Raw genomic sequence first — 24515 nt, 5'->3', positions numbered from 1 at the left:
CGTTGCAAATTCTATAAAACTGTCAACACCATCCATATATTCATGCGATAACTCATTGTCTACTATCCTACGGTACATCCATTCATGGTTTGCAGTCATTTTCTTATGATGTTACGAATAATAGCCTAACAAATTAAAAGAGAACAATCAGAATGCTACGATGAAGAAAATATCAAATTTATCATGCAATATATGATGTTATGCAATAACAAGAATTTTGATGCATGCATTGATAACTTAATATTTTCATGTGCAAACTATTAATGACACGATACAATCATTTGAAACATGCATTCATTATACAATTTCACATGAAAGTCATAATCAAATTGAAAGTAACTACATGTAAGCATGGATACAATTACATCAAACATTGCAATACATCGTAATCATTCATATCAAACAAATGGCAAACATGTACCTGCAGCAAACACACTTCAATATCTCACTAACTACTACCATGCTTAGCATGGACTCCGTACTCCAAAAATAAGAACACTTCAATATTCATACATTAAAATCATGCTCAGCATGATCTTCGAACTCCAACAAAGCAACCCTAAATATCAACAACTAAGTGAGTGTGTGAACAATAAAGTGCTATATCTAATAAATTAAATAACATGTGATACGCTTGCATCACTTACTTACCACGGGTATTTACCCAATTTGCATTGTTTTTGTCAATTACTTACCACAAGTGGCTGAGCATGAGCTGGTTCCGTTGAAAAATCTGCACAAAAAAACACAGTTTTAAAATGAAGTCACCACGAAAAAAAAAGAGGCTGTTCCGGCAAGGGGTCGACTCCCCTGCTGTTTCGGTAGGGGGTCGACCCCCTTACGGAACATAGGGGGTTAACTGACCCCCTGTTCGAGCAGGGGGTCGACCCCCAACCTTTCCGCGAGTGAGTCGACCCCCTGCCAGAACAGCAGGGGGTCGCCCCCTTGCCTGATCAAGCAGAGGGTCGACCCCCTGCCTGTTTCGGCAGGGGGTTAAACCCATGCCGGAAAGGCAGCGGGGTCGATCCCCTGCCGGGGTCGACCCCGACAGGGGGTTAACCCTTGCCTGTTCCGGCAAGGAGTTAACCCTCTGCCAGAAAGGCAGGGGTTAAACCCCCTGCCGAAACAGCAGGGGGTTAACCCACTGCGTTTTCTGGCAGGGGGTTGCCCCCTTGCCTGAAAACGTGGGGGTGGGGGGGTACCTTCCTTTACCTGTCTCCGGGGGTTGGCAACGGCGGACGGTGGGACTGGCGAACGGTGGGACCGGCGAACGGTGGGACCGACGAACGGTGGGACCGGCGAACGGCGGGAGTGGGACTGACGAACGACGAACGACGGGAGCAGCGAAAGAAGAAAAGGAAAAGCTGTCTAGGATTAGGGTTATTCGAAAATTAGCGACGACTTAGCGATGGATGAATTCCGTCGCTACGCCAACGTAAATCAAATTTAAGGAACAAGCGATGAACTATATTCCATCGCCACGCCCGTCGCTAAGTAGCGACGAACTAGATTCAGTCGCCAACGTCGTCGGCAAATGGTGCGACCGTAACGACAAACCATTACGTCGCAAAATCCGTCGCTAAGTAGCGATGGACTATATTGCGTCGCTATTTTCGTAAACTTCATTAATTATAGCAACGAATGTTTGTCGCTCGGTAATTCATTGCTAACTAGCGACGAAAAGATTCTGTCGCTAACGTCCGTCGCTAACAACGTATTTTCTTGTACTGAAACTCCATGGGCTTACCCCTTGCCCCAGGGCTTGCGCAGGAGATGACACTCATGGGATTTGAACCTAGACCGCCTGCCAAGCAGATTAGGCCCCATCCCACTACGCCAAACTCTTTTGGGTCATGAAAGACTTGTTTTCCTACCCCATCAACAGCATCGGTCCTGTTAACAAAGTCCTAATATTCTCAGGACAGTTTAATTCAAATAATATGCACAGTTTGAAACATAAAATAAGGAAAAAAAATACAGGTAAATCATGCCATTTAACATGGGCTTCGGATACCCAGCCTAAACCGGGTCGAGATTGGGCCCAAGTTTGAAGAACCCGCCCTAATAAACTCGGGCGGGCTAGACCCGACAACTTATCGAATCAGCCTCGGGCTTGAATCCTGACCCAACTCGGGCCCTTATTATTCTCTTCAAATAAAAACAAAATTAAAAAAAGATTAAACAGTTTTTGCTGGGTGAGTGTGGGTAGAGCTCGAACGTGTTGGTTATTAGGGGTGTCAACAGGTTGGGTTTATCCGGACTCAACTCGAACCAAACCCTATAGGATCCGAGTATGGTGATAAATAAGAAGACTCGAGTTTGGACCCGAAGGTCCGATTAATACATGAACCCGGGTATAGTTTGTGAAATTTTACTGGTTCACGTAGTTCTTATCAGATTTGGGTATGGGTTTTCTTATAGTGAACCCGATTAGACCTGGGTTCGGACTCGATACCATACTAAAAAATCGGATCCAAGTCTAGTTCCACCTGGGTCAGAACCAAACCTGACTTGTGACTACAAGAGCATGTATCTTAGTCTTGGGTTGATTGTACACAACAAAGAATCAATTAGAAGAGAATGATGTTGGTGGAAAGTTCTCATGAATGAAGGCCAAACAACATCCCACCAAGTTATTATAGAAACTTTGGGAAAAGACATTGGGACTCTCCTCACTCAAGCTCTTGAAGAGAGACACAATGGATCTGGAGATCCCAAACATGATGTTTTAATTTCATATTATTAACTAATAAGAATTGTAACTTGCTTAGGTCAATAGCGACGACAAAAGTACCACTACTGCTCTCTTTGTTGTTATAGACCTTTGACGTTGACAAAAAGTGGCCGTCTAGTTTTGGTCTCTGTTGAATAATAACATCGATAATTATATGCCGACGTTAAAGGATACATCTCAATAATGGTAACTTAGCCTATAATGGCGATGACCCTATAATGGTGACTAGTTTTTAACGACAACTTCATAGTCCTCATAATAAAAGATAAGAGCGAGAATTAAATTTTGTTATAGCCTATAACGACAAGCATGAAGTCACTGTTATATGCTATAATAATGATCTCATAGTCACCGTTATAGGGTTTGATGGGTTTAAGACCTATAACGGCAACACAAAAATGTCATCGTGATAGCTCCTAAAAGGGACCTCATAGTTGCCATTATAGGCTATGACGAGTTTAAGACCTATAATGACAACACAAGAATGTCGTCGTTATTGGTCTTAAACCTGCAAAAATAATTTTTTATATTAGTTAATTTTTTTTATAGAATTTGAATATGAAACAATAACAATACAAATATAATCATTCAAACAATAACAATTTAAATATTATATTCAACAAAATTCAAACAATAACAATTTAAAAATTACATTCAACAAAATTTAAACAATAACAATGCAAATAAAATCACTCAAACAATAACAATTCAAACATTACATTCAACAAAATTCAAACAATAACAATGCAAATGAAATCACTTAAACAATGTTTTCTTTTATGCTTTCTTTATTTGTATGTAAGAAGAAGACAGAAGCACAGAGCCATGGGCAACAAATGTTTCATCTGCCATTGTTTTCAAACTATAGCTTGTTCACATGTCTAACTGCTATTTGTTTAAAAGATAGTTGGCATCTAAATTTCAGTCTAATTGCTAATGTAACCATTATATAACATATCCCATTATGCACATGTTAGTGCCAAGAATGATGAGTTTCTTTCATCAAAAGAAAATGGTTCATTTGCCAAGAACTATCCTATGTTGTCACTCCTATTAACGGATATAACAGATATGGCATGATACCTTTTGGTGTGCTGGTTTATCACTGATGTTGAAATCACGTTTGTTTTCAGCCTTGCATGCCACAGTTTCATACACCTGATCCAGTTCTTTTGCTTTAGAAGATTTACCCATTACTTGTCACCTAGTTTCCTCTCTTTGAATAACTTGACAAACAGAGTTGAATGAAGGAAGGGTTTGTGACATCAAAATCTGACTTCTAATAGTGTCAAATACCTCTCGAAGACCCGCAAGTATGTTAAATATTTTATCTTCTGCTAACCTTCTCTTAATCACTTCAGGATTGATCGATATTGGTCGATATTAAGACATCTCATCCCACAACCCGCGAAATTGGCCAAGATACATATGATACGACTTATCGCTTTGTTGAAGGTGAGCAATATCTTGTTGGATTTGATAAATCCGAGCCAGGTGATTTTGCTCCCCATACACTTCCTTGAGACTATCCCACATTTCTTGAGATGTTTCAAGGAATAACACTCCTTCCGCAATAGTTGTCTCAATCGAGTTAAGAAGCCAAGACATGACGAGATGATTTGAGGATTCCCACTCGACATAGCTAGAATCATTAAGATCGGGTTTAGAGATTTTACCATTCACATACCAGAGTTTCTCTTTTCCACTGAGAAACAGGCTTGCAGCCTTCGACCACCCAAGATAGTTTGATCCATTTAGAGGAACAGATGTGATCTTCAAAGTGGGATTTTGATCATGAACAATCCATCTTGCAGATGATAACTCGATGTTCGAAGAGGAGCCGTCAATCAACTGCAGATTACTGCTGCTACTCATCTTGAAGAAGACGAATCTCTCTTTCGCAGATCGATTGCTCTCAAGAGCGCGCTGATACCATGTTGAAGATTTTGTTGCATACGATGACTATCTCAATAATCAGAAACAAAGGAGAAGAAGAGAAGATACGTGCTTCAGTCATGGTAGACCTATATGCACGAGAAGACAACAATGCTATTTTTCTCATACTCAATGGAGGTACATCAACCAAAATATATAAAGGAGGGTCTTTCCACATTTGATGGACCCTCTTGACATATCAGATATTAACAGAAAAACATAAAGTATACCAATAACCAAAAATATCTCCAGCACCAAATCTGGAGGAGATAAACCAGCACACCAAAAGGTATCATGCCATATCTGTTATATCCGTTAATGTAGGAAATATCAAGCTGCATAACAGTCAAGTATATTAGCTGCCCTATCAATCGTTGGAAGGCATTTATATCAGTGAGAACTTGACCATCTTCTTTGTTTAGCCGATGATTGGCTTCAAGGGGAGTGTTGACAGGCTTTTATCCGAGTAAGCCTGTTTTTTTCAATAGATCACGAGCATATTTAACAAAATTAAGAGAAGCTCTCTTAGAACAAAATTTCGAGCAAAGTAAAGTAGATAACACTATGTTTTCCCAAGTTCAAAAGTCAGGAACCATGATCTTCCTTGTGTATGTTGATGACATCATCATTACAGGAAATGATGAATAAAATATAGCACACATCAAACGTATCTTGCGAAAAAAGTTTGAAATCAAAGACTTGGGAAAGTTAAGGTATTTTCTCGGTCTTGAAGTTGCTCATTCTGAGAAAGGATTGTTTATTTGCCAGCGTAAATATGCTCTTGATATGTTGAAAGAAACATGCTTACTCAAATCAAAGCCTGTCAACACTCCCCTTGAAGCCAATCATTAGCTAAACAAAGAAGATGGTCAAGTTCTCACCGATATAAATGCCTTCCAACGATTGATAGGGCGGCTAATATACTTGACTGTTACGTGGCCTGATATTTCCTATGCTGTAAGTGTGTTAAGTCAGCTCATGCATCAACCTCGAGAACCACATTTGAAAGCTGCATACAAAATTCTTCGCTACATTAAAGGATCCCCAGGATGTGGCATTCTTATGAAGAGAAATGACAATCTTGAAGTTGATGGGTTTACTGATGCTAATTGGGCTGGAAATGTCGATGATAGAAGGTCTATAACAGGTTTTTGCATATTTGTAGGAGGAAATTTGGTCACATGGAGAAGCAAGAAACAAAACATGGTTGCTAGATCAAGCACAAAAGTAGAATACATGGCTATGGCTCACGGTACCTATGAATTGGTATGGGTTAAGGCCTTATTAAAAGACATGAGTATTCACATCAAAACCCCTATGAAGCTCTACTGCGATAATCAGGCGGCTATTTACATAGGAGCTAATCCGGTTTTTCATGAAAGAACAAAGCACATTGAACTTGACTGTCACTTTGTTCGTGAAAAAATCAGTGCAGGAGAAATCCAAACTCCACATGTCAAGAGCAAAGAACAACTCGCAGACGTGTTTACAAAATCTTTAAGCTCTGACAATCATCATCGTCTTATTCGCAAGCTGGGACAAATTGATATTTGTTCACCAGCTTGAGGGGGAGTATTAATAGATATAATAGATTTGGCATGATACCTTTTGGTGTGCTGGTTTATCTCCTTCAGATTTGGTGCTGGAGATATTTTTGGTTATTGGTATACTTTATGTTTTTCTGTTAATATTCGATATGTCAAGAGGGTCCATCAAATGTGGAAAGACCCTCCTTTATATATTTTGGTTGATGTACCTTCATTGAGTATGAGAAAAATAACACTGTTGTCTTTCCGTAGATGTAGGTCTACCATGACCGAACCACATATCTTCTCTTCTTCTCCTTTGTTTCTGATTATTGAGATAGTCATCGTATGCAACAAAATCTTCAACAACTCCAATCTCTAGAGTCTTTATTGTTGTCATTTTAACATGCCTTGCTCTGTCTGGCCGTTTCTAGCTGTTAGATAGTATTTTGCCTCTAAAGGAAGCTGGCATTTTATATATATATATATATATCTTTCATCAAAAGGAAGAGGGTTCATTTGCCAAGAAGTATCTTATGTTGTTATTTCAGTCTATGCAGTTTTTAATGTTGCACAGTTTGTAGCTGTCCTTTTTAAACATGCATATATAGTATTTTGGTTCTAAAGAAAGCTGCCACTTTATATATATATATATATATATATATATATATATATATATATATAGTTGCAGCCCACACCCCTCCCTGCCAATGTGACCCAACACATGCAATGAACGACATGCACGTCAAAGTTGTGAAAACGACTTTTAGCAATGGCTAGCACCCACCGCTAATTATTATTTTTTATTTATGCGCAGGGGCATCCTCACCATTCATCATCAGCCATGGGGGAGTTAGCTGCCATTGGTAGCTACTCTCTCTCTCTCTTTCTCTCTCTCTCTCTCTCTCTCTCTCTATATATATATATATATATATATATATATATATATATATATATATAGAGAGAGAGAGAGAGAGAGAGAGAGAGAGTCACTAGAATATGAGAACTAATGTGTGAACTATGATTTTCATGGATATTTTGTTTTTTTGTCTTGAATCGAACAGATGTGATCTTCATGCTTGGTTTTATAAAAACCTGCTCTTGAATAATCCAATTTTGATGCATAAACATATTTTTTTTGCTTTAAAATTAATGGCTCATAATCTTCATAAATATTAAAGCAAGGTTGTCTCTATTGTGCTGTATCATACAATGTGGTAAGATACGTATTGTTACTTTTGGGGGTAAACTACCTCACGCAACACCATCTTTTCATCATCTTGGATCTTCTTCTATGAGTAGTGAGTAAGTATGCCCCACTCTCTGATGATTCACGAAACTCTCTTAGAGAATGTGGAGGAGCCATCTCCCATGAATCCTTGCGTCGAAGGCTTAATAGTTACTGAAGTCTTTTATTGCTTATTTTGCTTGTAGTAGTCTACGCGTTTGTTAGGCTCCTTAAAAGACCTCGTACTTATATTAGGCTCGTCTTTATCGAAATTTCCTACAAACCGACAAAATAATATCTTGCATGTATTTTTGGTGCCTGCAAGTTTTTATATATATATATAGGAACAGGTGCAATGTTAAGTGCACACTCCTGGTGTACTGCTGCACCTGATCTCCTTCCATCATTGGATGGGCCCAACAGCTGACAAATGTATCCTAAAAATGAAAGGTTTTCAGGTGCAACATAAATTTTCTCTAATCTTTTTTGTGCTTTTGTTGGGCGTGGTTTCCTGCAATATCCTTTTTACTCATGAAGCAAATGCCTTTTTGTTTTTTTTTTATCTTGCAGAGGCAGGTGATACGCACTAAGAGCGTGGAGTTCATGCCTTTTTACTTGTCCTTATTCCTCACCATAAGTGCTGTCATGTGGTTCTTTTATGGCTTGCTTATCAGTGATCTCTTTGTTGCGGTAATTCCCTAAAACTACTATTTTTTCCCCTTCTTTTGCTAAAGGACATAAAAAGTTATGAAATCCCAGGGATGTCTTTTCGGCCTTCAGAAATTATTTTTGTTTTTTTGGATAATGAGAAAAAATCACCTCACTCACTCGCAAGCTCATTGGTATAAAAATCACCTTAGGTCTCTCATCTTCGAGCAAGTACACCCAGCTTCGACCTTGTGTCATGAGATGAACACCCCTGGCCGGGTTTCAAATCTGTGACATCCTTTCAACTTGGTTATTATGATTCTAAAGAATTTGCTCTTGATGCAATTTTCAGAAAAAAGCATGTTTCTTGACTTGGGTTGGACTAATTTTTGTTGGTAAAATTGAAAAATGGTCGATTTGATTGGGGCAACCCATCTCGCGATTTGCTGATCGATTTGACCAAATTGGTCCATGTCCACTTCACTTTTGACAAATCATTTTCTTTCCTTCTGTGTATAATCAGATTCCAAATGTGCTGGGTTTCACCCTTTCGATCGCCCAGATCATCTTGTATGCAATCTACAAGAAGAAGAAGGTAGAAGCCATCACTACAACAGACCAGAAGCTGCCTGAACAAGTTGTAAACATTGTGAAACCAAGTACCATTAATGCTGGAGGCTCAGAGGTTCATCCTGTTGATACTAAAGTGACAGAGACTCATGATGTTGATGTTGAAATTGTGACTACCCATAGAGAAGAGGTTGATCATGATGTTGAGGCTGGAACTGTGCCTACCCATAGCGGAGATGACTTGGTTTAATTTCAGATATGGAGTGTTTTTGATAAGCTTGTGATGTTTGGGTATGTATGCATGTGCAAGTGCTGTTGGCTTGGCTCTGTTTTTTCTGGTCATTTTGTTGGCTGGCCTCTCTTGGTGATTCAACAATCGGAAAGGACCTCTCTCTCTCTCTCTCTCTCTCTGAAATGATGGCTGGTCTGGCCCAGTTTTGGCCCATGGTCCGAATCAGGTGGATACACTAAAATATGTTTAAGTACTGCCCTTAATAGTGAATATTTTTCCTAGTTTTTTTTCTGATATATTGTGTATTCCTTTGATTTTTTTTGTAATTCTTAAAATGGAGCTTGTATCTTACGATAGGATACACTATGGTACCATAGTGTATGTTACACCCATATGTCTAGTCCTTTCTATACTGGTTCCGATATGCTTTATACAAATTTATTCTTGATCTCCCTTCCTGTTGAATTTATGGTGAAGGCCTTTTTTACTACTGTTAGTACTAACTTGAAGCCCTAATTTATGGTACGACTATGAAAGGATCATCTGCGTTAATAGTTAACAGGTTTGATAAAAGAAGGATCGCTGCAATAACTAATTTTTTATTAGACATTTTCAACTGACCATTGGGTTGCTCCTGGTCGTCATAACTAAGAGCATTAATTGGACCAGGAGGTTGGTGCAGTTTTGCATTTCGTAAGTTTCTAACTATGCATCAGGTATAGAGCTTTGCAGAGTGATAACCATTGTATAAACCTGTGACGAATGATTTTCAAGTTTTCTATACCTATTAAATTTTTTATATTCTTCTTTCAGCAAAAGCATTTGGCAGTTATGGCATATCTTACTCTTTTCACTGAATTGTTCTTGGCATTATTCCTTTCTTTATCATTATGTTACATTGCCATAATTCAGCTATCCTGTTGGTTTTACTCTATAATTGGTTTCTAGGTACGAGGGTGGTTGTTTGGCCCATGTTCTGAATTTCTCAAAATCGTTCCGTCAGGGTATGTCCTATCGCTTGTCCAAGGTTGAACGAAATGAACAAAAAGAACGAAACATAACATTGGTACATGGAACATACTCAAATGCTATGTTGGAAATGTCTGCTGTTTGAGGATGATGTGCAGATAACTTGGACAGTCATGGATAATGGGTCAGATTACTTTATTTTGGATCGTACTATTTTACATATTTGAACAAGTTTATTATGGTTTTTTGCCCGGATATGGATCTAATTAAGACATTGTATCTAAAATCATGTTTTTTTGCCATGAATATAGATTTGGAATTGGATTTTTGCATCAAATATAGACCTCGAATGAGATTTTTGCCTCGAATATGAATTTTTGCTCCAAATAAAGATCTCAAATTGTTGTCCTGAATATGGATTTTGAATTGGATTTTTGGCCCAAATATGAATGTCAAATTAGATTTTTGCCCCAAATATGAATCTCAAATTGGATTTTTGCCCCGAATATGGATCTCTAATTGGATTTTCCTCGAATATGGATTTTTGACCCGAATATGAATATTAATTTGGTTTTTGCCATGAATATGATTTTCAAATTGGTTTATAGCAACACAAGATTGTCATCAACAACATTTAGTCTTCAGGCGGGTAGTGGAAGAAGAAACAAAGCTTCGAAAAGTAGATATTTACTCTATAATGAATGGGAGGACTATGATTCTGGCTATGAGAGTGGTGTTCCTGATTATGGTTATGGTTCTTCCTTGAAGAGGCAGCAAGGGAGGTAGAAACACACGTACTCTGGAGTTAGGTTAGTTACCATAGTTCTTGTTGCAACCTTTTTACCATTATAGTTTTTTTTTTGGGTGGTAAAACTAAAATGATACGCTAATGGAGTCAAATCATAACTGATCAAACATCAAATAACAACCTTCATGCATCAAACATCAAATGTGTAGGAATGCCATTTTCTCTTTTTAAGACTAAGAAGCTCAAAAAACAAATATTCATCTAGTGAACACCTTTATAAACCAACCAAACAACAAAAATGGAAGAACCCAAATTCACAATCCAAGAATCAAAGCATAGAAAAGGTTACATTATGTGACCTTCCAATCCATATAAAGGCACCAATGGTTAAGTCAAAAAAACTACTAGAGTGAAATTTTGTTCTATAATTTCAGAATATTCATACCACCTCGTAGGTGAACCCTTCGTTCTTGAGATGTCTACCCCATTACAACTCTTTTAGCAAATTTCAAAGGAGATGTGAGACTCAACACAAAATAAAAGAAAAGAAAAGAAAAGAACGGGAAAATCATATCCAAACTCAACAAACACCAAACAAATGATATGTAACTCATAGGAAACTATGATGAAGACTTTTTTCTAGATTTATAAAACATTTGTGCATTCCACGTGTATCATAGACATATATAAGGTCTAAGAATGATTATCAGGCTTGAAAATGGTACATTTATGCAACATATTACAGAGGTGTCTAAACCCACAAATTCATTTTACAATGATACAATGAAGGCCATCATAAACCTTTTATTGTTCAATTTCAGCATCTTCAGAGGAAGAATTCATTAATAAACTTGTAATGAACTCAAGGTGATGAGTGCTACGCAACACTACATATGATATTGTTTATAGGGTAGTTATTGCAATTGCTCATGAAGGATAACCACTGATTGTGGTAACCTCATACTACAGGCTTCTCTCAGAAGTCTATAAAGACCACTGCAATTAGTGTGATGAGTGCTACACAACAACACTACATGCAGTATTGTTTTTCACTCTCTAGTGTTCAAGGGTCATGCTCTCCTCTCGACTTCAAGGTCTGGTTTCATTGAGGGCATCGATAGGCCGAGGAGGATACTAAACACCCGTGTCAACATTCTCTTCGCTCAATTTCGTCTATGGCGGATGCCGGCATGTGGTTTTAGTTTTTACATTTCGGTTTATGCCAACATTGGGTTATGAGACCACTTTGCGCATGTATGTTTATGGTGTGGATGCACCAACATCCATGCGATGCTCATCGAAACTTTTATCGACGTTCTCTCTCGTCAGACTCTCTTTTAACATTGGAAAGTTGGACGGCAACAGAGAAGGAGTTGACCGATGAATCACTGCCTACAAATCGACAACAATAACTATTATTTTTCTCGTGAAGAATGGCGGTGGGCACCGCCGGTTGCTAGATATGGGTTCTCTACCAAATTTTCAGAACTCCCCAATATGGAGCCCTCTGCTCCCTTAGATGGGTCGCCATAGATGCTTGAAGGCTAGATCAGGCTCTGCTGGATGGCAGTCGGTTGTCGTCGATGGCAACCTGTGGACAACCGACGGTGGAGGCTGGCTATTGTGGCTGTGAATAGCCATAGTCAGCGAAGCCAGAAATTCTACTGGTTGCTGTCATCGGCGAATGGTTAGTTACGATGGCGGTCAACCATTGAAGGCTGGCCATAGCTGTTCGCAAAAGATGCCGACCATCGGTGATGGCCACTGTCGGCATGAAGGTACAAGAAGGGGGAGGGCGATCCCTACCCAAGTTTTTTCCCATCGTCGCAGCCACCAGCTGTGGTAGGCCCTCGAAGGTTGGCCTTGCCAGTGGCAATTGGGGTCGCTCGCCATAGGCGGCTGCCAACGGCAGTGGGAGGGTGTAAACCTAGGACAAACACAAAAAAAAACTTCTCCTCACCTTCGCCGGCGCCGGTGGGGTGGATATGCCGGTGAGAGTCCATCGTCGTGGGGGTGGCATTCATCGACGAAATCGACGGTGCCAGTGGCCACTGAAATAGGAGGGCAACATGATTTGAGTAAAACCGTAGGTGTTCAGTTTAAAACCAAATGTTGTTGGGTTCCACTGTAGCAATATACAGTGGAACCCGACCTGGCTGGTGGCCTGATCTGAACCTGGTCCATGTGGATCAGGTATTGGATCTGAGTCTAGGGGGGCTCGATCTGGACCTAGATTCTCTATTCTGGGTGTAGCGGGTCTCCGCCTGTTCTGAGGCAAACCCGATCAGTACCCAAATCCGTTTAGGATCAGGTGGATCGGGTCTGGACCCGATCTCAGGGACTAGATGGGACCTAGGCCCATTTGGAGTTCCAGGTCCGTGTCTGACTTGATTCAGACAAGACCTAGGATCCATATCCGACCTGAATGCTTTATGGATATGGTCTAGATCTGGATTAGGTCGAGTACCGGGATCCAATCCTGATTCTTTATGGATCAGGTCCGGATCTTGATCATGTTATAGATCTTGATCTAACACAGATCCTGTTTGGATTGGATATGGATAGTGGGATCCAACCCGAGACCTGGTAATAAACGAGTCTAGATCCATTGGAACTGGATTTGGATCCGGGATTGAATCAGATTAGGTCTGAAATAAAGTTCATGTATTATTTAGACCTTTAAAGACTGAATAAGTTTTGTGATCGATACAGAGAATTCCCAAACCTGTTAAGAGCCCTTTTTAACCAGTTCCTATCAATGTTTTTATCGGTTCCTGAATGTAGAGACCCTGTTTTCATAAATCTATAACGGAACATGAATTTTCTCATTTTGTTTTAAGGGTTTATAGGCTTTTGTACATGTTTCAAACTGGTTCCAATGTTCTAAGACCGGTTGATGAATGATTTTCAAGTTTTTCATACATATATTTTTTTAAATTCATCTTTCAACAAACTACTTTTTTAGCTCTCAGTTCGAGGCAAACACTTCAATCATAGCTTGCAAGCATTTGACAATTATGGCATATCTTACTCTTTTCACTGAATTGTTCCTGGCATTATTCCTTTCTTCATCATTATGTTGCATTGCCATGGTACTGTTATCTGGTTGGTTTTACTCTTGTAATTGGTTTCTACATATGAAGGTGGTAACCTCCCACTATAGGTTTCTCTCATAAGTTTATAAAGACCAATGGTTGTGTGATGAGTGCTACACAACAACAATACATGTAATATTATTTTTCACTTTCTGGGGTTCAAGGGTCCTGCTCTCCACTCGACTTCAAGATCTGGGCTCATCGAGGGCATCGATAGGCTAAAGGGAATGTCAAACGCTCGTGTCAATGCTACCTTCGCTCACTTTCGTCCATGACAGCTACCAGTATGTGGTTTTAGTTTTTACGTTTCAATTTACGCCAACATAGGGTTATGGGCCCACTCGGCGCATCCGCTACACAAGTTTGTGGTGTGGGTGGGCAGGCATCCATGTAGTGCTCACTAAAACTTTTGCCAGTGTTCTCCCTTGTCGAACTCTCTTTTAACATTGGGAAGTTGGACGATGACGGGGGGGCATTGACCGGTGAACCACCGCCTACAGGTCGAGAGCATTAGCTATTGTTTTCCCCGCGGAGGATGGTGACGGTTGCCAGATATGGGTTCTCTGCCAATTTGCGAAAGAGGCTGGCCGCTAGTGATGAACGCTGCCGGCATGAAGGTACATGATGGGGGAGGTTGATCCCTACCCATGTTTTTTTCCACCACCACCGTAGCCGTCGGTGGTGCTAAGCTACTGGATGCCAGCCATAGCTGGTGGCAACCAGAGTCACTCTCGGAAGTCTATCTGATAAATGAGAAGAGGGTGTAAACCCTCTGAAAAAAAAAACTTCTCCTTACCTTCGTCGACATTGATAAGGTGGATACACTGGCGAGAGACTGTCACCGTGGGGTGGCCTTTGTCAGTAGAATCGCCGTTGTTGGTGGCCGCCTGAAGTGGGGGTCGATGTGGTTTGAGAAACCAAACATGTATTCAATTTTTGAGTAAAACCAAAGGCGTCGAGTGGCCCGATCTGATCCCAGTCCGTGTGGATCGAATATTGGATCTAAGTTCGGGGAGACCCGATCCAAACCCAGATTCTCTATTTCGGATGGATCGGGTCTCTGCCCCTCTCGAGGTGGACCCAGATCCATTAAGGATTGGGTATGGACCTGATCCCGAGAATCAGACTGTACCTTGACCCATTTGGGGTTCTAGGTTTGGGTCTGACCAGATCTGAACTGGACCTAAGATCCAGATCTAACCTGAATCCATTATAGATAAGGTCTAGATCTGGATTGAGTCGAGGACCGGATTCGATCTGGGTCTTTTATGAATCAGGTCTAGAGCAGTATGAGGATCCTGGGTTTTACGCATAAGAGCATATTTTGTTATTTTTTTATTCTTTATAGGTGTTTATTATCATGGAAGCATGTCTTTTGCATGCTTTATACATTCATTTTATGTTATTTAAGTTATGTATGATATTTACGAATAAATTATGACTAAATTCATGACATATGTGATGCGTTTTCATCAAAAATTATTTATGCATATACATTGAAGCATGAATGTGTAGTTTTTGATGATATAATACATATTTTGTCATGAATATACATGCATTATCATGTGTGCTTGAAAATGCTCCATAATACAAATATGTTCATGGTAAAAGATTTCGATTAACTGACTCATGTAATCACCAAAGTGATCTGGGTTGGGTTAATTGAGGATTCTTTGGACCGTGTTAAGATTTAGTATTATGATTCTGTGTGACTTTATGAAATAATGATTCTACTCAAAGGTAGGTCATTGTGTTCTAAATTCACGCAGGTTGTAATAGTAGATATGTATACCAGTCCATGAAGTATGTTTGTACCCAAAGGTACAATGTTGAATTGCCTCTATGTACATGATTTACTAGTTTCACCAATTGAATTCAATTCATTGTTAATTGAGAAGATGAAGCAACAATGAGTATTATCGTTTTCACCAAAGTGGAATGATAATGACCCAATTATGTTTATCTCAGAAAAGATGAATAATAAAGAGTATCAATTTTTACCTTTTCAACATGAGTCACGTTTGAGCAATTATAAGTTCTTTTCCTTAAGTTTCTTGCAGTGCTAGGTTCTTTGATCATTGACAGTTCTAGTAACATTTTCATCTTGGACGAATCAAATTTGTCGGATTAAAAAAAATAATATTATTATTACTCGGGATTACATGGACCTAGATTTAGCTATTAGAATTGATGAACCTCATGCTATTACCGAGCATATTACAGCTGAGCAAAAGGCTATCATTGAGAAGTGGGAGCGCTCGAATAAACTTAGCTTATTGTTTTTGCAATCTTGAGTGGAAAAGAACATTCGAAGCACCATCCATCAGTGCATGACAGTGAATAAATCCCTAAGATCCATTGAGGCTTAGTTCATCAATTCTAATAAGGTTATAGCCAGAATATTGATGTCCAAGTTAGTGTCTATGAAATATTCGGGTGATAGTCGCATTCGACAATACATCTTGGTTATAAGAAATATTGCATCTCAACCGAGTGATATGAAGTTTGACATTTCAAACTTCTTTCTGGTCTATCCGATTTTGATCTCGTTGCCTATTAAATATAGACCCTTAAAGATCTCCTACAATACACATAACGATGAGTAGACTTTTAATGACCTCTTGACTAAGTGTGTTGAAGATGAAAAAAGACTGAAGGGTAAGAGGGTGTCGAGTGTACATATGGCCTTTGATCAGTCAAAACATAGGTCAAGGGCAAAAACAAGTTTTTTCAAGAAGAAAACCTCTAGAGAGAATTTTAACTCTCAAGCAAAAGCCAAATTCCAGGCAAAAAGAAAAGACATAAAAAGGTAGACTGCCTAAAGCATAAGAAATGACTCGAGAATAAAGGTAATGAGTCCATTTAATTCATGTTTTATTGCATAATTGGTGGATTGATTCTAGTGCCACAATACATATTATGAACTCTTTGCAATTATCAACACTTTGTAGGCATTTCTGAACAAAAGGGAACCAACAAAGCATGAAAGAAGCATGTTCTCAATAAATAAGATGTGTTTTCATGTCAAGAACGTTGGGACCTGCAGAGTTGTATTGGAGTCAGGATTCATTTTGAATTTAGTTGATATATTTTATGTTCTATCCTATAGTCGGAACCTTATTTCGATTTCAAAACTTGCTAAATTTGAAAACTCAAAGCTTATTATTGTTAAAAAAATTATTTTTATAGGTTCTGCATATGTGTGTGATGGTTTGTTTTATTTGAAAACCAAATTTCAAATTCAAGAATCTCACTCTATTGAGAACATAATGATTGACAATAAACATGGCCTAAAGGAAGACCAATCCTATTTGCTTTGGTATCAAAGGTTAGGACACATCTCGAAAGAGTCCAAAGACTTGTTAAACGAAATGTCTTATGAGTCATTCATTTCAAGCATTTGAACATAAAGCATTTAAAAACATTCCATCACTTAATATTATATTCAACATTAACTCACATGATAAGGCATAATCTATATGTATTGAAGTCATACAAGTCATCACACACACACAATATATATATATATATATATATATATATATATATATATATATATATATATATATATATATATATATATATATATATATATATATATATATATATATATATATATATATATATATATATATATATATATATATATATATAAGGCATTCAGACCATTGCATCATTTTTATATGCATTCATAATTCTTATAAACAATAAGTCAAAACACATTTGACCATTCCAGCGTAAACCACATGCATATACCTTTTAAGTAATTTAGTTAGATATTCATGATACACATCAATCATGATACATAGGTATGATATATTCACTCAGATAATCATAATGCAAGCATTTGCAGTGAAACTATGTAGGCGTGATGTATCATTCACTTCATAAGTCAAAACTAGTCATTTATAGGCATGATGTGCCATTCACCTATATGCTAACATAAGCGTCACAATCATAACTTTATATCAAAATATAAAATCAATACGGATCTCATTATCACATGTGAGTTCAGTATATAATCATGCTACAACAAAAAAGCCAAATATATAGATTCATAACTAGCTATCACAATCAACTTAGAAGATCATCACAATTCATTATAACATTTCATTTAATCATATAAATATTTACAAGATCAACGCCAGATCACCTTGTTTGAAATATGTACAACCTCACAAGGAGTTACCACCCTAGACTGATGGTCTGTCGGGTCTTGGACAAAGCATTTACTCAAAAGAATATACCGTCTTTGCGAGCTACCCACTCTTGGTCAATACACTTTCTCAAAAAGACTTACCGCTCTAGTTGGATTACCTGATCTGGTCATGCACACTCTTACAGAGAATTCTTTGAGAATAGTTATTCAGCGGGTACTATATCCAATGAAAACTATTGTGATACATGCATCAATATGATTGACCACTCTCAGGGTCGATAGCCACCAACACAGACATAAGCATGTATACAATCATTATGCATCAGATCATACATCACTTTATATGACACTTAAATCATAAAATCACACATTTAACCAATAAGGTTTCATAAACCATAGTTCACTATTGAACTTAAACATTTATCACATGCATTCATAATTTCATATCACCTGACATTTAAATCATATCATCATATAAAAGCATATTATCTTACGCATTATATCATTGCCACAAGAAACATTGTATTTTGTAAATTGAATCTCGAAGCGTGCATATACAAAACATGAGTTCTATGCATGCATACGTGAACATACATATTTCATAATATGAAGCAACTAAACTTCAACATACATAACTCCTACGTAGTTCGAGTTATACATATAGGATTCAAGTCATATATGCACTGTTTCACCACATGAATCAATATGCAAAGCAAACATTTCATGCATAATGTGTCTCACACATAATATATATATATATATATATATATATATATATATTAATAACATTCACAAAAATTATAGTTCATTTATGAGAGCATGCACGGAATGTATCAGTTCATGCATAATAGTATTTGCATAATCCTATCATGAACATAATTCTATCGTTCATCCTTTCATGCATGATTACACAATTATTATTTCACACTAGCATTTAATATGGTCGTGTCAAATACATCAATTTATGTAATATTCATATACATAAATGCATGCTCAAACATATACTTACAACAAACACACTCCATATTCTGTTATCTAAAATCATGACGAACATGATCTCCAAACTATGACAAGAAAATCACTTCTATTCACATGTATTCAATTCATGCTTAACATGATCTCCAAACTACAATCTCAACAGACCTAGTTATCCACAACTAAGTGGTGTGTGCGAGCAAGAAAATATTATATACAATAAAAATAAATTTATTGGGTAATGCATTTGCTCAACGTACTTACCATAGACATTTACCCGATTTGCATTTCGCATTGCATTGCTTTCAATGCATATTAGCTTATAATTGTTTTGATACTTAAAGTAAGTATAACATTTTTAGTATATCCTACACTTAAATTAGTTAAACATATAGGCAACCATAGCACCCTTAGGTATCCACAACTACGTGCGGTGTGTGTGCATAACTTGTATTTGCAATTCAGTAAAGTATTTAGCACAACAATATTATGCTTACACAATTAGTGCCTAAGCATAATCTGTACAAGTTTAGTTAATAAAACTTACTTTAATAATGTGAAGAACAACAAATCGAAACCCAAAAGACTGAGGGGTTTTGAAATCCGCAAAAACTGCTCAAGCAACGATGCACCAAACACTTGGTGCGCAGTCGAAAATGCTAAAAACTCTAAAATTATAAAATTTCCAAATAATCAAGAAAGATAGGGTGAACTACCTATAAATATTAACTGCTGAGCAGAAAATACTGCATATACCAACAACTTCATCTTACCGAATTTGGTTACTTCAAAACATAGATTAAATATTTTAAATAGTACTTTTGATTAAAATGATCAAAATGCACCTTGGTTAAAAATTAAGATTTTTAACTTGCTAAATTCATCTAGTAAATTCTAAAATTTAATTATATCACACAAATATTTTATAAAACTCTTAAAAACATATTTTTGATCAGAAGTAATATAATTGATTGTTAAATATCTATTTTATAAAACACTTAAAAATATGTTCTTGATTAGAAGTAATATAATTGATTGTTAAATATCTAAAATAGTTTTAAAAATATTAATTTTACCCTTGTTAGCCAAAAATGAGTAATCAAACATTTAAACACCAATAAATCAGATTTAAATGATAGAAACACATTTTTAACTCGAAGATAAAGATGAATTATTTATTTGTTAATAATATCCAAAATTTACAGTTTTACAAAATGCCATAATTGTCAAATGCTTGCAAGCTATGATTGAAGTATTTGCCTTCAACTGAGAGCTAAAAAAGCAGATTGCTTGCTGAAAGAAGAATATAAAAAAATTAATAGGTATGTAAAACTTGAAAATCATTCATCACAGGTTTGGACAATGGTTCTCACTTTGCAAAGCTCTGTATTTGACGCATATTCACGAACTTATGAAATGCAAAACTGCACCAACCTCCTTTATCAATTAATGCCCCTAGTTATGACGACCAGGAGCAACCCAATGGTCAATTGAAAATGTCCAATCAAAAATTAGTTCTCGCAGCAATCCTTCTTTTATCAAACCTGTTAACTATTAACGCAGATGATCCTTTCATAGTCGTACAGTAAATTAGGGCTTCAAGTTAATACTAACAGTAGTAAAAAAGGCCTTCACCACAAATTCAACAAGATGGGAGATCAAGAATCAATTTCATGCATGTTCTCCTTGTAAAAAACATATCGGAACCAGTATAGAAAGGGCTAGCGATGTGGGTGTAACATACCGTATGGTACCATAGTGTAACCTATCGTAAGATACAAGCTCCATTTTAAGAATTGCAAAAAAAATCAAAGGAATATACAAAATATCAGAAAAAAATATGAAAACAAAATATTTAATATTAAGGGCTACATTAAATTAAAAAGAAGAAGAAAAAACATTAAAATCTCCTGAATTTTGTCGATCATATAAAAAACAGTAGTAAAATGGTTACAACACAGTAGAACGCATCACTATATTGTACAATACAGGCTGATACAGTTTGATGATCTGAACCTCGCAATACTTGATATAGTTTCATATCAGTATGAGCCTGGTACCATTATTACAGAGAGAGAGAGAGAGAGAGAGAGAGAGAGAGAGAGAGAGAGAGGTCCTTTCCGATTGTTGAATCACCAAGAGATGCCAGCCAACAAAATGACAAGAAAAAATAGAGGAGCCAAACCAACAGCACTTACACGTGCATACATACCCAAACATCACAAGCCTATAAAAAACACTCCATATCTGAAATTAAACCAAGTCATCTCCTCTATGGGTATGCACAGTTCCAGCCTCAACATCAAGAGCAACCTCTTTTTTATGGGTAGTCACAATTTCAACCTCAACATCATGAGCCTCTGTCACTTTAGTATGAACAGGATGAACCTCTGAGCCTCCAGCATTAATGGTACTTAGTTTCACAATGTTTACAACTTGTTCAGGCAGCTTCGAGTCTGTTGTAGCGATGGCTTCTACTTTCTTGTTCTTGTAGATTGCATATAAGATGATCTGGGCGATTGAAAGGGTGAAACCCAGCACATTTGGAATCTGATTGTACACAAAAGGAAAAAAAATGATTGGTATCAAAAGAGATGTCTTGATGCATATGAGGTAGCAGTGTGACAAATATCGGCCATATTTTGAAATTATATGTGATGTTTTAGTGGTAATTTAGAACACCTAAAGTATCATGATATTATCATTTTATAAGAAAATATCACCATATATTACATGAGTATTTTGTTTATATATATATATATAATGCAAACGGGTCTGATTTGGTTCAGATGTAGGCTTTACTGAATTTGACCTAATGGGATCCAGCGTAATTGGTTTCAGATGGAAAAGGGCAGTATCGAGCCTGGGCCTGTATTACAATATAGCTAAATTGGGTATACTTTTTGACATAATCAGATTCGGATATCCGTAAGATTTGGATTCGGAATCAGTAGTAAAATCATATACTAAATCTGAATCTTAACCGATTTGAAATGTGATTAAGTAGATTTAGGTTTGGTCAGATATAACTGGTCCGAGGATTCGTACAAGTGAATTTGGTTGCTCTATTTAGGCCAAGATGTGGAATAAGAGCCTTGAGTAGACCCAAATTTTGACTCAAGGCTCCATGTCCTTGCCAACTCAACTTGGCTTAAGTGAAGATTCAAGAGAAGTGGGCATGGACCAATTTGGTCAAATCGATGAGCAAATCGCGAGATGGGTTTCCCCCAATCAAATCGACCATTTTTCAATTTTACCAACAAAAAATTAGTCCGACCCAAGTCAATAAACATGTTTTTTTTTTCTTCTGAAAATTGCATCAAGAGCAAATTCTTTAGAGATGTCACTGGTTTGAAACCCATGGGTGTTCATCTCAAGACACAAGGTCGATGCTGGGTGTACTCTCGAGAAGATGAGAAACCTAAGGTGGTTTTTATAACCCGTGGATTTCATAACTTTTTATGTCCTTGAGAAAAAGAAGGGGAAAAAATAGTAGTTTTAGGGAATTACCGCAACAAAGAGATCACTGATAAGCAAGCCATAAAAGAACCACATGACAGCACTTGTGGTGAGGAATAAGGACAAGTAAAAAGGCATAAACTCCACGCTCTTAGTGCGTATCACCTGCCTCTGCAAGATTAAAAAATAATAGGTATTCCTTCATGAGTTAAAAGGATATTGCAGGAAATCACATGCACCAAAGCCAAAAAAAGATACATCTTAGTGCGCTGCTGCACCTGATAACCGTTCATTTTAAGATACATTTGTCAGCCCAAGCAATGATGGAGGGAGATCAGGTGCAGCAGTACACTTAAAGTGTGAACAGAACATTACACGTGTTCCTATGTATATATATATTAACGTACACGCACCAAAAATACACTGCAAGATACTATATTGTCGGCCCAAAGATAAGTAGCTTTCTCGCATACGGACAAAATAGTATATGTATATATAAAGTTTTTTACCATAAGAAAGCCAAAAATGAAAAGGGTCGCTTTCTATGTATGTATGAACAGAAAAGAATACCATGATGAACAAAGGAGCTGCGGAGACGCTGACAGCGAAGGCTGAGCAAATCCATCCCAAGATCTTTAAACGATCCGCACCTCTGGACAAGAAGATGGTAGGAAGGAGAATGGCGCAGAAGACCCCCACGTTCAGCAACAGCAGCAACCTCACTGCCTTCACCTGAAAAGTACTCACATAACCTCACTGGCTTCACCTCTACTCTCTCTCTCTCTCTCTCTTGCGTTGGGTAATTTGGTGCAGTGTTGCAGAAAGTGTTGATGATATCTTTAGCAGAGAAGGTGCTGACCCCTTTCATCCCAGGTTCAACTCTCATTGGGTGTGAGGGTGATTTTAACTGGTGGATTCTGTAAAAGGCTTCGGTATCGGTGACCCCATTCAGGGTTTACTACCTGGCAGGGGGCGGGCCCATTAAGTGACCTGGTTCTCTGCGCGTCATAAAAAAAAAAAGGCAGTTGAAACCCCTGCACGGTAAAACCCCTGCAGGGTATGAAAGTGTTTATTTTTTTTTTTTTATGACGAGGAAGCCGACCGGTCACCTAATGGACCTGTACCCCTGCACGGTAAAACCCCAGTTGAGGATACGACCACCCTGCCTTACGTGCGCCATCCACGATAAAGCTGCGGAAACACCCTCATTCATACCCTGCTGGCCGCGGGGGCGAACCCCCCGGTGGTGCTATGATGTTTATGTTCTCATGATGATGATGATGTTAAGTACCTTAGCTTTCTTTGGTGCATAGTAGATGAACATGATGATGTATATGGACTCGATGACGCATCCCACCGTGTTGATTGTGATGAGAAGAAATGCATTGGCCTTGAGAATGGCATAGTAAATCCACAACATGGCACTAAAGAGAGCCACCACATAAGGGACTTCTTGAAACCCTGAAGTGGATTTCTTCTTGAAGATCTTGTAAAACGTTGGCCTGCATGCAAAATTCACAGCATTTCTAGTCACCCTCATTCAACTCAAACCTCCCCACCAAAAAATCATTAAAAAAAGAAGAAAAAAATCAGAATGGTAGCTTACGCTGGAGCAAGATACACCATGAATGATATTATATTTCCTGGTTTGTAACAATTGAGAATAAAAAAGAAAAACACATTAATAAGATGCAACATGGGGTTTTAAACACAGAGAGATGTATCAGAAAAGGGGAAAAAATAAACAAAAATGGAAAAGGTAGATGAGAGCATCATTATTCTACCTAGGAGGCCAAAAATTAAGGACAAGGGATGTGCAATGGCCATTGCTGCAACTCTCAAAAGTTATGAACCTAAAAAACTCCTACTGTTTGTTAGGGTAAGAGTAGTGCAAAGAAGCACTCTCTAAGGTCTCTATACTACAAATCCCCTTGGTGTGAGGGCTTGGTTTGGTGTGAATCTTGCTTTGTATTTATAGGCATTCTCTACATCATGTGTAGGTGGCATGCCTGTGGTGAGAGGTGACGTGTTTTGAAGTTTTTTTTTATTTATTTGTCTCTTGTTCTTTTCTGTGGGAAAACCTAATATGGCTTTCAGGAGAGTATTTTGGCATTGGCCCACACCAAATTCCTGTTTCATGCAAAAGGGAAAACCCAAAAGGTCCTCGGACGCATTTAATTGTTCGGTTTGGTTGTAGCCCTGTAGGCTTTACTGAATTTGACTTAGTTAGGTATCAC

The 24515-nt window shown here is 37.8% G+C and overlaps 1 protein-coding gene across 1 annotated transcript; it reads right to left on the bottom strand.

The window, feature by feature from the left end:
- Positions 1 to 21072: 21072 nt before the first annotated feature.
- On the bottom strand, positions 21073 to 24108 carry LOC149851473 (bidirectional sugar transporter SWEET14-like). Its single transcript, XM_090008510.1, has 6 exons — positions 24063 to 24108; positions 23885 to 23921; positions 23570 to 23780; positions 22849 to 23010; positions 22330 to 22449; positions 21073 to 21369 (listed from the first exon to the last, which is right to left on the bottom strand). Exons 1-6 carry the CDS (start codon positions 24103 to 24105, stop codon positions 21073 to 21075), a joined length of 870 nt encoding a protein of 289 aa, XP_089864636.1. The 5' UTR covers positions 24106 to 24108.
- Between the last annotated feature and the right edge of the window lie 407 nt (positions 24109 to 24515).

Source organism: Nuphar pumila, chromosome 1, assembly GCF_984573655.1.
Source record: "Nuphar pumila chromosome 1, dmNupPumi1.hap1.1, whole genome shotgun sequence".
Taxonomy (NCBI): Eukaryota; Viridiplantae; Streptophyta; class Magnoliopsida; order Nymphaeales; family Nymphaeaceae; genus Nuphar; species Nuphar pumila.
The sequence above is the reverse complement of the archived record's forward strand: the minus strand, read 5'-3'. Positions and strand labels throughout refer to the sequence as shown.

Excerpts from the sequence above, each read along its gene's own strand:
- LOC149851473 (XM_090008510.1), bottom strand. The coding sequence starts at position 24,105 with ATGGCCATTGCACATCCCTTGTCCTTAATTTTTGGCCTCCTAG. Across the intron at positions 23,781-23,884 it reads ATGGTGTATCTTGCTCCAGC|GCCAACGTTTTACAAGATCT; the intron begins GTAAGCTACCAT and ends TTTTGCATGCAG. Across the intron at positions 23,011-23,569 it reads ATGCACCAAAGAAAGCTAAG|GTGAAGGCAGTGAGGTTGCT; the intron begins GTACTTAACATC and ends AGTACTTTTCAG.